Source organism: Chlorocebus sabaeus, chromosome 6 (assembly GCF_047675955.1).
Source record: "Chlorocebus sabaeus isolate Y175 chromosome 6, mChlSab1.0.hap1, whole genome shotgun sequence".
NCBI classification, from domain to species: domain Eukaryota; kingdom Metazoa; phylum Chordata; class Mammalia; order Primates; family Cercopithecidae; genus Chlorocebus; species Chlorocebus sabaeus.
Window position 1 is genome coordinate 809,213 of NC_132909.1, and position 16,352 is coordinate 825,564.

General features: G+C 45.6%; 2 protein-coding genes across 6 annotated transcripts in view; both read right to left on the reverse strand.

The window, feature by feature from the left end:
* The window catches only part of ZNF586 (zinc finger protein 586), a 60,960-nt gene extending 57,609 nt beyond the window's left edge, over positions 1 to 3,351 (reverse strand). The window contains exon 1 of the mRNA XM_007998379.3: positions 3,262 to 3,351. The gene's annotated coding sequence lies outside the window, so the exon portion shown is untranslated. The remainder of the gene's footprint in view (positions 1 to 3,261) is intronic.
* ZNF776 (zinc finger protein 776) overlaps positions 2,132 to 16,352 on the reverse strand; it is a 39,183-nt gene continuing 24,962 nt past the window's right edge. The window contains exons 2-6 of one of the 5 annotated variants that reach the window (XR_005243187.2): positions 14,309 to 14,398; positions 13,713 to 14,140; positions 9,275 to 9,401; positions 4,546 to 6,941; positions 2,132 to 3,388 (exon numbers count right to left, since the gene is read on the reverse strand). Coding sequence is in view for 4 of the 5 variants with exons in the window: in XM_073015839.1 (XP_072871940.1) it covers positions 5,545 to 6,941; positions 9,275 to 9,401; positions 13,713 to 13,745 (1,557 nt within the window). In the remaining variant the exon portion in view is untranslated. Of the gene's footprint in view, positions 6,942 to 9,274; positions 9,402 to 11,062; positions 11,154 to 13,712; positions 14,141 to 14,308; positions 14,399 to 16,352 lie in introns of all 5 variants that reach the window. The other 4 variants (XM_038006427.2, XM_073015839.1, XM_073015840.1 and 1 more) reach the window with 4 other exon arrangements.

The following is a 16,352-nucleotide window of genomic DNA, read 5'->3' on the forward strand; positions in this document are numbered from 1 at the left end:
TTATTGGCTGCGATGGAGTGCTGGTGGGTGTAGGGGTGCCAGCACAACATGGAGGGGTAGGGAAGGGGGTTCCACTGATGCCCCAGTACACATTCACACCAGCAGTGGTGTTAATATGGAGCCAGGGTGCTGGCAGGTACAGAACCGTCTGTACCCTCTGTGCATGCATTCACATGGGTAGCAGCTGCTGCTGCTGTGTGGGGTGTGTCTGCTGGTCTCCCTGCGTAGTTTTGTGCTGGTCCAGGGTGGGGTGCTGGCAGGTGCGGGCTGGCAGTCTCTGGGATCGCAAATGCTCTGACAGCAATGGTGGTGCACGAGAAGTCGGGGGGATGAGGTATGCTCACACTGGCAGCTGTAGCGTGACAGGGTGCACATGCACACACATGCTAGTGGGAAAGAGAAGACAAGGTCTACTCGCGTGCACATATGCTGGCAAAGCAATATTGGGGGTGGCCATAGGTGAATGCGTGCAGGCCAAGTGTCTCAGGGAGGTCGCAGCTTTGGGAAGGTGCAGGTGAGCTGCTGCATGGCTATGGGATTTCTCTGCTGCAGTTCACCAGCACAGGAGCTATGATGTACACCCCCACAAGGGACCCCACCTGGGCATCCGAGGTCACACTGCAAGCAGGTGTAGGTAAGCTAGAGCCCTGGGAAAGGCCAGCTGACCAAGGGGTGCTCAGGGGCAACCATCCCCAACTCATCGGCAAGAATGCCCTGCACTGATCAGGTCTGACTTCCCTAGGGCTAAAGTCTATTAGGGAATCAAAGTGAGCCTCGAAATATGGGCGTGTCTGGCTGTGCTCCACTAGAGATACTCCTACCCCAAACCCTCTGGGCTCTGCACTGGCTGGAGTTCTGTCCCTACCACTTCTCTAAGCAGCTCTCCCTGCCAGCTCAAGTGTTCATGGGGTCATGGAGTCTCCTGCTGGCAGGTTTCCAAAGTTTCTTTGTGCTGAGCTGCCTTTAGCTGGGGGAGGAGTAACACAAGTACCCCTGTGCCACCACCACTGGGACTATATGGGGTCAGACCTGTAGCCAGCAGAAAACTGGATGCTGCCCAAGACTCATACTGACCACTTCCTGGCTACTACCTGTGTTTGTTCAAGGCCCTAGGACTCTACAATCAGCAGGGGGCAAAATCAGCTAGGTTTATCTCCTTCCCTTCAGAGTGGCAAGCCCCTCCCAATCCTAGGCACATTCAGAAGCCATCTGTGAGCCAGAGCCTATAGTGGGAAACCTTACGAATCTATCTGGTGTTCTACTGCAGATGAACTGGCACCCAAGCCATAAGACAAAGTCCTTCTCACTCTTCCCTCCTGTTTTCACAAGCAGAGGTGTCTCTCCCCATGGTCCTCACCAGTCCAGGACTGTGGGACTCATGAGGATCATGAAGAGAGACACTGCCTGGCTACCACTGATGTTCATTCAAGGCCCAAGGGCTTGTCAGTAAGCTTGTGGTGAGTGCTGCCAGGACTGGGACACTGTTCAGGGCAGTGGGCTTTCCTCCGGCCATCCAAGAGCCAAGACCTGAAATAGGGACCCTAAGAGCCTACTCGGTGCTCTACCCTACTGTGGTCAAACTGGTATCTAAGCTGTAAGACAAAGTCTTCTTTACCCTTCCCCTTTCTCAAGCAGGAGTCATTCCTGAAAGCCATCACAGCTGGGAATGTGCTGCGTCACACCCGAAGCCAGCATGTCTGAATCTCACCAGTGGCACATGGTGAGTACTGCCTGTGTACTACTGCTGATTATTCAGGGCCCAATGACTCTTTAGTCAGCAGGTGATGGATCCTGCCAGGACTGGATCCTCCTTTTCAAAGAAGTGGGTTCTCTTCTAGCCCAGGGTATATCTAGAAATGTCATTCAGAGCTAGGGCTTAGAATAGGGGCCTCAGCCTGGTGCCCTATCTACTATAGCTGACTTGGTATCCAAGTTCCAAGACAAAGTCTTCTTTATTCTTCCCTCTCCTCTCCTCAAGTGGAGGGAAGGAGTCTCTCTTGGAGCTGTGAGCTGTGCTGCCTGGGGTTGGGAGAGGGGTATACATTCACCTACCATGTGAGTTGGGCACAGCACACCAAGGCATTCACACAAGAGAAGTGAAGCATTATCTATATGAAGAATTGCATTCAAATGTGTGTAACAAGCAGTTTTATTCCTAACAGACAAAAACGAGAAGCAATAACATATCCATAAGCAGATGAATTCTTATAGTGATTTCCACAGCATGTCAAATTCTAAGATAAAAAGAATGAACTACTCATATATCATGATTGATGAATGTCAAAATATGCATCCCTGCTATGTGAAATAAAAATAATAATAAAGAAAAAATAAGAACATCAAAATAAACAGGACTCAGGAGAGTACTCAGGTATGAAAAGAGGAAACATGTTATATCAGTCATATAACATTCCAGAAAATTGACACTAATCTACTGTTAAGCAAATATTGTAATTCAGTGATTGTCTGGAGGATGGAGAGGCCAGAGAGAAAGACAGTTATTTATTTTTTAAGAGACAGGATCTTATTATGGGACCCAGGATAGTCTCAAACTCCTTACCTCAAGCAATACTCCCACCTTGGACTCCCAAGGTGTTGGGGTAAAAGGCATAAGTCACCATGCCCAGTCTTATAACAGCTTTAAAAATATAATTTGAAAGAACTATCTGCTTTTAACATTATTTTTGATAAACAGGTTATGTGATTCTACATTGACTCTACTAACTCTCATCATGCCCTAAGGGGGGCAACTAGCCTGTGTGATACCAAATACTTATGAGCCAGGAAGATCATTTCCACCTAATTGGAATGCTGGCTGGTTGCAAAGGCAACATCACTGGACTCCCTATCCTCTTCCTCCTACTAATTCAGGGATGGCTTTTTGATAAGCAGCCCAGATAGGCTACAGAAATCCAGAAAACCTTTAGATTTACTCTGACAATGACCTAAGCTACACTAGATTCATAATTATGGAGGTCCTGAAAATTTCTATACCTGCTTATCCATCACAGACATAGTGACTGAATCATTGTGGATACCTTTTTAAAAAAAGTGTATCCCAACTATTCTGTTGCAGTCTGCTTTACTACCTAGAAATGCTAATTCTATAAAAATTATTTGTGGACTGGGCATGGTGGCTTACACCTGTAATCCTAGTGCTTTCAAGGGCATATGCTAGAGGATTAGTTGAGGCCAGGAGTTGAACATCAGTCAGGGTAAAATAGCAAAACCCTATCTCTACAAAAAAAATTCTTAAATTACCTGGGCTAATCTCAGGTACTCGGGAGGCTGAGGCAGGAGGATCACTTGAGCCCAGCAGTTTGAGGCCGCAGTGAGGTATGACCATGCCAGTGTATTCCAGCCTGAGTTTCAGAGTGACATCATGTCCCTAAAAAAGTAAAAATTAAAGAATTATGATTTCTTCCTCCAGGCTTATAATGTAGGACACTATCCTACAGAATTCTGGACTTCAGGACACACGAATGCACTATAGGACTTGAGAAGAGATTTCCCTCACCAGTACTGAGCAGAATGCAATATCCCTTATAAACAAGAGAATAATTTTGTGCTGTTCTCAGAAGCACCAAAGTGTGTCACAAAAACTGTCCCTTACTCAGGTTAATTTAGGAAAACACATATTGCAATATTTGGTCTAAAAATAAAGATCACAAAGCCCTGAAGTCTTTCTTTGGAGGCCTCAGGCAGCCATCCAAACTAGGCCACAAATGTAGAGCTATATTCTGCCTTCATACTGTCCCCTAAGAGTCACAGAGTTTAGTAATCCCAACAAACTTTCATGGTACCAGAACCATGTTGTATCTAAGCCACACAATGCTGTAAATATACAATTCACACAATACAGTCAACACAATTCCCAAGATTTAAGGAAGCTTAAATAAGGACTTCATCATAGCAGAAACTAGAACAATGAGAGGCAGCTTGTACTTGGGTTGGTGAGTTAGAGGCTAGAAAATTCCATCTTAAGAATCGTGAGAATCATGAGATTCCTAGGAAAGACAGCCCATCTTGTCAGGTAATCAGAAAAATTCTCTAGGCCAAGCTTGTCCAAGCCACAGCTTGTGGGCCACATGTATCTCAGGGAAGCTTTGAATGCAGCCCAACACAAATTTGTAAACTTTCTTAAAACATTATGAGGGTTTTTGTGTGATTTTTTTTTTCTTAATTCATCAGCTATTATTAGTGTCAATGTATTTTATATGTGGCACAAGATAATTCTTCCAATGTGGACCAAAAAAGCCAAAAGATTGGACACTTCTGCTCTAGGCCAAAACTGAGTCAGGTCCATGACCCAACTCCTCATAGAGAAATGAGAAAGGAATGAGTACAGAGGCTACTCAAAAATCCCACTGCTGAATGGGAGACAACTTGAACTTTTTTTCTGGAATATGATAGAGTGCATGAGTGATGCACTCTAGGTACCTGCCAAGTGGTAGAGGTGAAATGGCTTTTGCCAGAGACCTAAGAATGCAATAAATCTGGCAAGGACATACGCAAGATGAGAAATGCAATACAGCTTCAGTATACCTGGAATTTATGCAGCTATTGGACATATGACATTCAATACAGGTTGATGGCGTCCTCATAAGGGCTCTCTCCCACAGTTACACTGGACAAGAAGTAATATTCCCACACACCTATGTTATTTTTCTCCTGTCAACATTCTGGTATCCAATGAAAGAAGAGTGACACCTTCATCAAATTCTCTGCACTCAAAAGGCACTTCCACAGCAGGAGCTTGTCTGTGCATAATAAAGTTAGACATTTAGACAAAGAATGTGGCACATTTGTCACACCATAGAGCCTTGATCCAGTGTGAACTCTGATCTTGAAGGAGCATAGAGGTTTGACTAATCAATTTTCCAAATTTACTTCACTGAGAAGGGCTTTCTCTAGTGTGAACTTGCAGGACAGAGCTTCTGGTAAATGTCTTTCCACATTTGCTACACTGTTGAGGCCTTTCTCTAGTATGAACTCTCCTGTGTTTAATGAGACCAGAGTTTTCCCACAAAGGATTTTCTACTCGTTGCTCTCATAAGGCTTTGTCCAGTGTGAATTCTTATGAACATGAAGCACAGAGCTGTAGGGAAATGATTTCTCACATTTATTATACATTTATATGGCCTTTCTCCATTGTAAATTCTCTGATGAATAGTAATGCAGCTTTTCTGGCTAAATAATTTCACAAATTCCTTACAGTCATATGGCCTTTCTCAACTGTGAACTCAGTAGTGTTCAGTGAGGTGGAACTTCTTGTTAAGTAATTTCCCAAATTCCCCATAACTATAGGGTCTTTCTCCAGTGTGACCCCTCTGGTATTTAGTGAGGCAAAACTTCTATGTACAGGATTTCATACATTCTCTACACTCACAAAGCCTTTCCCGAGTGTGATCTTGCTATTGTTGAATGAGGCCAACCTTTTGGTTAGATGATTTTGCACATTCTCTACACTCATAAGCACCTTCCAGTGTGATCTCACGAATGTTGAATGAGGGTGCCCTTTTAACCAACAGATTTGACAAATTTTCAACATTCATGATGTCTTTCTCCTGTGTGAACTCGTTGATGTTTAATGAGGTTTCCCTTCTGACGAAAACACTTTCCACATTCTCCACACTCATGTGGCCTTTCTCCAGAGTGAATTTGCTGATGTCGAATGAGACTGCCTTTTTGATGAAAACATTTCCCACATTCTCCACACTCATGTGGCCTTTCTCCAGAGTGGATCTGCTGATGTTGAATGAGACTGCCCTTTTGATGAAAACATTTCCCACATTCTCTACACTCGTATGGCCTTTCTCCGGTGTGAACTCTCTGGTGTTCGGTGAGGTGTGACTTGTACCTAAATGACTTCCTACATTCTTTACACTCATAGGGTCTTTCTCCGGTGTGAACTCTCTGGTGTTCCTTTAGGTGGGAGTTGCTCCTAAATAACTTCCCACATGCCGTACACTCAAAAGGCCTTTCTCCAGTGTGAACTCGCTGATGCTGAATGAGGTTGCACTTGTGATTAAATGATTTCCCACATTCTCCACACTGATAAGGTCTTTCTCCAGTGTGAACTCGCTGGTGGTGAACAAGGCTGCGCTTATGGCTAAAAGATTTCCCACATTCATTACATTCATAAGGTCTTTCTCCAGTGTGAACTCGCTGATGGTCAACAAGACTGTGCTTATGACTAAAAGATTTATCACATTCTCCACACTCATAAGGTCTTTCTCCAGTGTGAACTCTCTGGTGTTCAGTGAGGTGGGCCTTATACCAAAATGATTCATCACATTGTCCACACTGATAAGGTCTTTTTCCAGTGTGAACTCCCTGGTGATTATTGAAACTATTACTTTTGCTAGTGAATTTCCCAGAATCACTGCATACATACAGTCCTTCTCTAGGGAGAAGTCTCTGGTGAAGGACAAGTGAGTGTTTGTTGCTGAAGGGTACTGTGGACTCTCCACAGATGTAATGAGTTTTTCCACCCTGAAGGGGTATCCTATGCTTAGTTTCAAAGTTTGACTTCCCTGAAGCGTGAATCTCCTCTTGTTGGAGTAATCTCAAGCTGGACAAAAAGTCTTTCCTAACCTCATGAAAGATAAATGGCTCATGTGACACATGGAATTTATAGTTCTTTACAAACGATGTTCCCTTGGCATTGCTTCTGTACGATTTCTCTCCTATGTGCCGCTTCTGTTCTTGATGATGGTTTGCATCATCATCCAATGTTTTTTCACGTGCCCCAAACCCATTCAATTTCTGATTGTGTTGTGTTCCCCGGTGTAAGATATCTCCCAGGAGAGGGCCACACATTCCCCAGAGGTGGACCTTCTTGGTACATACACCTGTCCAATGTGTCCTGAGTGGGGACTCTTGTTGTATAGAAAAGGTCTGCTTAGAAGGTATCTCGTCTTTTGCTCCATACCAACAACCTAAAAGAAACAAAATGCTGGTAAAATGCAAGGTACTTCTGAAGGGAAGTATTACTAAGCCATACCTGATCAATGGCTGCTTTGTTGTACTTATATTTACTTGGGCCTATACACATCCTTTTATATAGCATCCACATGCTTTATGAAGGTCCTTTAGATGTTTTCACAGGAAGGAATTGTAGACCCTGCCTCTACTTCCTGTAGTGCATGTATTGTTGGCTCCTTCACATCATGTAGCTCCCTCCATTCTATAACCATTCTAACCCAGTAATTGGAAGAAGACTTGTCTTCAACTTAAAGGCAACATTCTGTTTCTGCAATTATTTCCATGGAGTAATACCTTTGTTAGATATACCTGTTTGTGTGTCACATGAAAATATGGGTACAACAAAGCAGCTGTTGGTCAGGTATGGCTTAGCAACGTGTACACACTTCCTAATACAAAACTGATATGCCAGTATTGGAGTCCGCTGCAGATGGAAATGTGAGAAAAATGGGTGACAGGTGGGATCCAGAGATGTGAAGATTAGTCCTGGGCTGGCATCAGAGTAGAAGTGACAGGGTATAGAACGGTGAAGTCTGAAACTCTCAAGAATGGGGAAGACAGAAACAGCATATGGCTAGTCATGTTGCTAGGTAAATACTTGTGAAATCGGAGAGCTTCTAGTATGACTTTCCTAAATCCCTAATGTTATATCTTACTCCAGGGTGTTACTCCTCAGAGGTGGCCTCCCTCTGGGACCATCATGAGCCTGGGTTTAGCTGCAACTGCTGCATCACTGAGAACTCTCAGTCCCACTGCAAAGATACACATGGAATTTACATGGGAAATGGATGACATAAAGAATAAGAGAAAGACAAGAGAAAAGAACAGCCAATAGTTCAGAAAAAATCAGCACATCATAGCCCATAGGAAAGAAAACGAAATATTACAAAGAGAATTTTTGGCCAGGTGCAGTGACTCACACCTATAATCCCAGCACTCGGGGAGGCCAAACTGGGAGGACTGCTTGACCCTAGGAGTTCAAGACCAACCTGGGTAACATGAGACACCATCTCTACAAAACAAACAAACGAGGCCGGGTGCGGTGGCTCACGCCTGTAATCCCAGCACTTTGGGAGGCCGAGGCAGGCGGATCACGAGGTCAGGAGATCGAGACCATCCTGGCTAACATGGTGAAACTCCATCTCTACTAAAAATACAAAAAACTTAGCTAGACATGGCAGCGTGCGCCTGTAGTCCCAGCTGCTGGGGAGGCTGAGGCAGGAGAATGGCATGAACCCAGGAAGCAGAGGTTGCAGTGAGCCGAGATCACACCACTGCACTCCAGCCTGGGTGACAGAGCAAGACTCCATCTCAAAAACAAAACAAAACAAAACAAAACAAAACAAAAAATGAACAAAAATTAGTTGGGCAGGGTGGCATGCTCCTGTAGTCCCAGCTACTTAGGAGTCAGGTGGAAGGATTACTTGAGCCCAGAAGGTTGAGAATGAAGTGAGCCATGATTGCATCAGTAGATTGCAGCCTGGATGACAATGAAACCCTGTCTGGAAAAAAAAAAAGAAAAAAAAAAAAAAAACGGTCAGGGCACACTGGCTCATGCTTGTAATCCCAGCACTTTGGGAGGATGAGGTGGGAGGATCACGTGAAGTTAGCAGTCAGAGAGCAGTCTAGGCAATACAGCCAGACCTCATCTCTATTAAAAATAAAAATAAAAATTAGTGGATGTGGTGGCAGAAGCCTCTAGCCCCAGTTACTCCAGAGGCTGAGGAAGGAGGATTGCTTGAGCCTGGGAGATTGAGGCTACAGTGAGCTATGATCGCACTACTGCACTCCAGCCTGGGTGACAGAGTAAGACTGTCTCTGAAAACAAAACAGAACAAAACAAAACAAACAAGATAATTTATAAGGAGGGTCTTGCAAGAACAGCCTATGGTGCAAGTAAGTACTGAGAACATCAATGATGGGAGGAATTCCTAGCACAGGTAGTCATGAATAAATGTCACCTAGAGCAAGGAAGCAGAACCTGAGCATACCAGTCTTGGATCCAGAAAAATTACTCAACAGCCAGAGGGCAAGCAAGGTGGGATGCATTATGGTGCATGTAAAGCTCCTTCTCTGGGAGCTTGCAGCAAAGCAGGTGTTGGGGCTGCTCAAGAAGAGAGGGCAGTGCACACACCTCAGTCCTACCTACCACAGAACCTACCCAGGGAACTAAGAGAGGAACCTGTGCCCAGGCTCCTGAAGTGAGGAAAACAGTCTTGCCATGGGGAGAAAGATGGGGACGGGCAGACACTAGCTGAGGTCACAGAGAAGAGTGTGAGTGCCTTACCTAGAGAAGATATAAGTGCCAGGTTCTCCAGCATCACGTCATGATAAAGGCATCTCTGAGCCTCACTAAGGAGACTCCATTCCTCCTGGGAAAAGTTCACAGCCACATCTTCAAAGGTCACAGTGCCCTGCCATGATGACGATAGATGAAACCACAAACACTCCATATGCTCATCCACTTATCCACCTTTGCCCTTCCTCCTCCCAAGGTCCTAAACTACAAGGAGAAACTAGGCCCACTGGTGTCACTATCTTCTCATGGGCTCACATGGCCATGGTGTACAGCCATCAGCAACAAGAAGTGGGGGAACCAATAGGTTTCTATGTTTTGGTGCTGACATAAAGCAGTCCATACCTTCTAAGAGCCAATGCCCCTGCTAGAGATGAAGTCATGTAAATCCCAATGAAGCATGCTCGGTCTATCAGACATACTCCTTCTCTAAATACACATCATTCCTTTTTTTGTTTTTTTTTTTTTTTTTTGAGATTGCGTTTCACTCCCGTTGCTGGAGTGCAATGATGTGATCTCAGCTCAATGCAACCTCTGTCTCCTGGGCTCGAGTAATTCTCTGGCCTTAGCCTCCCGAGTAGACGAGACTACAGGTACACGTCACCGTGCCCGGATAATTTTTTTTTTTTTGGTAGAGAGAAGGTTTCACCATGTTGCCCAGGTTGGTCTCAAAATCCTAAGCTCAAGTGATTCATCCACCTCAGCCTCCCAATGTGCCGGGATTACAGGCATGAGCCACTGTGCTAGGCCAAAATACATATCATTCTTTAGATTGCACAGACACATGCCCATGGCCACCCCCACCAAACTGCCTCCCACATTGGCCTCTGCCTCCCAACAAGTTAAAATATGTTTCTATCCTCTTCTTCCTTCTACCAGTAAGGGTGGGATTTTCACCTTACAGTTATATTAATGATCAAACACATGACATCAAACACTAGACAGGTGCTATAAATATGTTTACAAATCAAATACACTCAAAGTCTAGAAGAGGACAACCCTCACCATGGAGGACCACATAGGGGTTGCACTATGGATAAGAGTGCATAACCGGAAACTATGGTATGCAAGCTTTTAAAATGAAGAGGGTGTGATGACCCCTGAATCCCTTGGGAGGATGCAACTGGCTTGTTTGAATAACACTGTGGGTAAGGATAACATTGAAACTCACTACAAAGTATAAGAACCAGGAATTCTGCCTGGTCTCCCTAATAAAAGGATTATTAGGCCATGTTGATTATTATCTAAAAGAGCCTAGTGGGAAGTGAATTGGCTCTCAGGTCATTCCAGATCATACCAATATCACTAGATGTCAAGGTGGCACATCACACTGGGCCTCCATTTTTGGCTTTATACCACAATATGGCTGACAGCATCAAGTATGCTTCACATCTTCAAACAGGATCCAATAACAACACAAAATGACCATTGTTCCCATTAGCAGCGGTAGTCCCTAATAATTCTATGAATGCCTCCTTGCATTACTCCATAGCACGCGAAACCACATGTAACTTCGGATATCCATGGTCTTATTCCACTTCTGTGCTGCAATGGCTTACCCTTCAGCAACACAGACCAACCTCCATTCACCTAATACCATTGCCATTTAAAGACCAGTCCTGGCCGGGCGCGCTGGCTCATGCCTGTAATCCTAGCACTTTGGGAGGCTGAGGTGGGTGGATCACCTGAGGTCAGGAATTCGAGACCAGCCTGGCCAACACGGTGAAACCCCGTCCCCACTTAAAACACAAAAAATTAGCTGGGTGTGGTGGTACGCACCTGTAATCCCAGCTACTCGGGAGGCAAGAGAATCGCTTGAGCCCAGGAGGTGGATGTTCAGTGAGCTGAGATCGTGCCACTGCACTCCAGCCTGGGGAACAAGAGTGAGACTTCATCTCAAAAAAAAACAAAGAACAAAAAACAACAACAACAACAATAAAAAACAGTCCTAGACAGGCACGGTGGCTCACTCCTGTAATCCTAGCACTTTGGGAGGCCGAGGCGGGTGGATCATGAGGTCAGGAGTTTGAGACCAGCCTGGCCAATATGGTGAAATCCCGTCTCTACTAAAAATACAAAAAAAAATTAGCAGGACGTGGTGGCACGCACCTGTATTCTCAGCTACCGGGAGGCTGAGGCAGGAGAATCACTTGAAACTGGGAGGTAGAAGTCGTAGTGAGCCAAGATTGCGCCACTATACACCAGCCCGGGTGACAGAGCAAGACTTCCTCTCAAAAAAAAAAAAAAAAAAAGTCCTGTTTTTAATCCATTTAAGGCCCAGGACCTACTGTCACAGATGACCACATTTCTCCCTGAGCATATTCAGCACACGTAATGAAACCCCCTACACACTACCAAAGTCATCTCAAATCTTGATTGCAGAGTGGTGAATAAGCACCACTGTGGCCTAAGTGTCATCTTCCCTCAATTTGACTATACTTCTGCATGTATCTATTTCATGTCTATTCTCTCCTTGAAAGTCTATGTCCCCTGTCAAATCATGCTGACAGGTATACCCTACCATCACGGTCACTTACCTACCTCTCCAGTGTTTAGGAAGCCCAATAACATTACCCAGGGACCCAAGCAACAGATGCAGTCCTCATCTTTCAACCACTGCTTTCTGGTCCCCTAAAAGATTTACCACCAGAATCTGAAGTGTGCTCTCCTTATTGTGACCCATGGCTCACTCACCATAGCATACACATTAGCTACCATATATTAGATGTCTCCAGTGTCAATCCCTTCCCAGATACCCCAACCTGCATGTCCATGCCCAATTGATGCCTACACTTATTCGTCTCTGACTTTTCACATGGCCAAAACAGTCATCTTGATATCTGCATAATATTCTAATTATGTTTACTACCAACAAGCTCATCTCAGCTGATGCAGCTTCCACAGCTACAGCTGCTAAGACCAAAAACCTTGGGCTCCTGATTGCTCTCTTCATGCCCTTTCTTTGCGTATTAGGAAACCTAGATGCTTGTTACAAAATATCAACTTTGAATCCAGCCACATCTCCTTAGCCATGAATCTTAGTCTGTTAATCCTCACTTGGATTATGGCAAAAGCCTCAACTCTCATCTTATTTCCTCTTCTCTCAACCCCACAGTCTGTTCACTGTAGAGCCAGAGGAGACTACAGCCAGATGAAATTGTGGCAACATCACCTCTTCCCTCTGGTCAGTTTCACCTCTAAGCATTTCACATCCTGGTACTAACTCCTGGGTTAACCTTCCAAGTATGTTTATACTGGTTGACAGAAATGGGAATACCACCATATATCCTGTGTCACAGACTTAGGATCCTGGGTTTAAGGTTCCTCCAGGGTTCCCAGATCAAAAAACTAAAAAAAAAAAAAAAAAAAAAAAAAAAGTACCTAAGAGTCCCAGGACATCCCAATCTAAAGAGCATGTGGATAGGAGTTAGGGCCAGTGAGGGAATAACACCCTTCGCTTTCCAGTGGAGGTTCTGCAAGCGCTTCTACAGCCAGGAGTTCCTGTGAGGAGAGGTACAAGCTACAAGAATGTGTCCCCGATGAGATTTGATAAGCTCTGGCCTCCCTGAACCCTTTCTCGGCCCTGTAACCAGGTAAATGCGGGTTGATTGGCTGAACTGGGCGCCTCACTACAAAATGTCATCTCTTAGCACCTACGTGATCTACAGAGGTTGAACAAGAATTCAGCCTCCCAGGGCGCGAAAGTCATGCCCTGTGGTTTTTTTTTTTTTTTTTGAGACGGAGTCTCCCTCTGTCGCCCAGGCTGGAGTGCAGTGGCGCGATCTCGGCTCACTGCAAGCTCCGCCTCCCGAGTTCACGCCATTCTCCTGCCTCAGCCTCCCGAGTAGCTGGGACTACAGGCGCCTGCCACCACGCCAGGCTAATTTTTTGTATTTTCAGTAGAGACGGGGTTTCACCGTGTTAGCCAGGATGGTCTCGATCTCCTGACCTTGTGATCCACCCCCCTCGGCCTCCCAAAGTGCTCGGATTACAGCCACCGCGCCCGGCCTCTGTGTTCTTTTTTTGGCCGGACTTTGGGAAACCTTTAAAGCCTGGACTTTTATCTTGCCCTTCCTTTGTTGGAAGCTGTCCATGGCTTCTAGCGTTCCCAGGGTGAATACACAGTCCCCAGCCTGCTCTTCCAGGAGGAGCTCTGCCTCACACTTTGCTCCCGACAGGTGCCTGTGGACCCTAGGTTCCGATCCTCTCGGCTCAGTTCATCTTCAGGCCTTTGCCTGCACCAGTCCCTGTGCCTGTCGCTCTCCTCAGCGCATCCTGCGGGTGTTAAAAACGGGGGCCCATCACGCGAGCGCCTGTGTCCCGACGCCGGGTTCAGGCTGTAGAGCCTTGGGCAGGCGCCGCTTCCTTTCTGCTTTTGGACTTAGGTAAAGATGAGGTGACCTGAAGGCATTGAAGATGCCACAATTACCTGAGTTGTGGGCCTCAGCGCGGCCGCCGCCATCCGACTGGGTGGGGAAAGCAGGTCGAAAGCAGAGGGCGAGCAGGGCAGGTACCCAGGCACAATGATCCCGATCCCGGCCTTGGCGCGGGTCACGCCTAGCGCCTTTAAGGAACTGCAGAGCAGCCTCTGTGCAGTCGGGACAACGTCTCCTCTCCACCTTCTACACGCCCCAGCGCTCCGCGATCTCTCACGGGAAAACACATCCAGCACCAATCAAAATGGCCGCTAGTAGAGGACGCCGGAAGTCCCACCTTTATGTTGTTTCCGCGGAAACGCATTTTGAGCATCCATTGGCTCTGACGCGCTGTCATTCGACGCAGAGATTTCTGGGTTATGTAGTTTCCTCAGGTTCCAAGACGGTTCCCAGGCGGTAAAGAAGGCGCTTCTCAGAGGCGCTTGATTGCACAGAGAGGTGAATAAGCACCACTCTGGCTTAAATGTCATCTTCCCTCAATTTGACTATACTTTCGCATGTGTCTATTTCATGTCTATTCTCTCCTTGAAAGTCTATGTCCCCTGTCAAACTATGCTGTCAGGTATAACCTACCATCATGTTCACTTACTTGCAGGAAAGGCCCAGCTCCACCTCAGCGGTCTGTCCTTAAAGTGCGCGTCCTTCTGGGGTAGAGGATAGTCTCACCTAGCCTTGGAACCTGTATTGAGATTTTTGGAGATTAGTGTCTGTAACTCATCACTCAAGTTTTTGAAAAAATATTATTTTAGATTTTGGGGAACTCGAGCTCTCCGATGCTAAACTTATTATTTAGGATGCCCCCAAAGACTAAAAATCCAAATTATCATAATGTTTTGAACAGTCTTTCAGTCGCAAAATCCCTGCACTGGGAGCAGAGGCTGATAAACATTATTGTGTTATAAATTCATATGAATGCACTCTGAGGCATTAGAGTCAGTTTCTCAGTCTGTCAGGGACAAGAGAGAACTACTCCAGACAGGACAAGACAAGGAAGATAGAAGAGAAATGTTGTGTTGCCTAAAGTAGGAATACATGCTGAATCTCTGTCTGTGATTCCCACAGAAAACAACTCTCCTGCCTATAAAATTAATCATAGTATCCAGTACATTGAGCAACACTTTTATCTACTTAGTATCCCTTGCTTGAGATTCTAACTTACATTCAGTTAATTCTGGATTAATTTATCTAAGATTTATCAATCTTACAAGAAGACCAATGAAAGAAATGCTCACTTTGGGAGAGACGGGCGGATTACAAGGTCAGGAGATCGAGACCATCTTGGCTAACACGGTGAAACCCCGTCTCTACTGAAAAAATACAACAAACTAGCCGGGCGCGGTGGCGGGCACCTGTAGTCCCAGCTACTCGGGAGGTTGAGGCAGGAGAATGGCGGGAACCCGGGAGGCGGAGCTTGCAGTGAGCTGAAATCGCACCACTGCACTCCAGTCTGGGCGATAAAGGGAGACTCCGTCTCAAAAAAATAAAAAGAAAGAAAGAAATGCTATTTGTAGGTGATAAATGGCTGCAGTTTTCAAAGGCGGAGCACGTATGCAGAAGATGCTCTCCACCTGTTGATATTGGTTGTGTCTTAAATCCAGGAGTTCATGTTATTGCTGGGAAGTGGCTATTCTTTATTTCTGTTTCCATTGCAAGGAGTGTTTTGCATAATGAATTAACGTTACGTTAGGAATACAGTTGTAAAATATAAATTCCAAAACTCTTTTAAGAATGATTATGTTGGTCAGGTGCAGTGGCTCAGGACTGTAATCCTAGCACTTTGGTAGGCTGAGGTGGGAAGATCTCTTGAGGTCAGGAGTTTGAGACCAGCCTGGCCAACATGGTGAAACCCCACCTCTACTAAAATCCAAAAATTAGCTAGGTGTGGTAACAGCACCTGTAATCCCAGCTGAGGCAACAGAATCACTTGAACCTGGGAGGTGAAGGTTGCAGTGAGCCAAGATACTGCCACTGTATTACAGCCTGGAAGACAGAGACTCTGTCTCAAAAACAACAACAACAACAAAAAAAAAAACAGTAAAAAAAAAAATTAATAATTTTAAAAAATGGCCAGGTGCGGTGGCTCACACCTGTAATCCCAGCACTTTGGGAGGCCAAAGTGAGTGGATCACCTGAGGTAGGGAGTTCGAGACCAGCCTGACCAACATGGAGAAACCCTGTCTCGATTAAAATACAAAATTAGCCAGGCATGGTGGTGCATGCCTGTAATCCCAGATACTCGGGAGGCTGAGGCAGGAGAATCACTTGAACCGGGAAGGCAGAGGTTGCAGTGAGCTGAGATCATGCCATAGCACTCAGCCTGGGCAACAAGAGCAAAACTCCATCTCAAAAAAAAAAGAAAAAAACAAAAAGACCCGGCATGGTGGCTCACGTCTATAATCCCAGTACTTTGAAAGGCTAACGTGGGTGGATCATTTGAGGTCAAGAGTTTGAGACCAGCCTGGCCAACATGGAGAAACCCTGTGTCGACTAAAAATACAAAAATTCCTGTAAACCTATCACTGGCCGGGCGCAGTGGCTCAAGCCTGTAATCCCAGCACTTTGGGAGGCCGAGACGGGCGGGTCAGGAGATCGAGACCATCCTGGCTAACACGGTGAAACCCCGTCTCTACTAA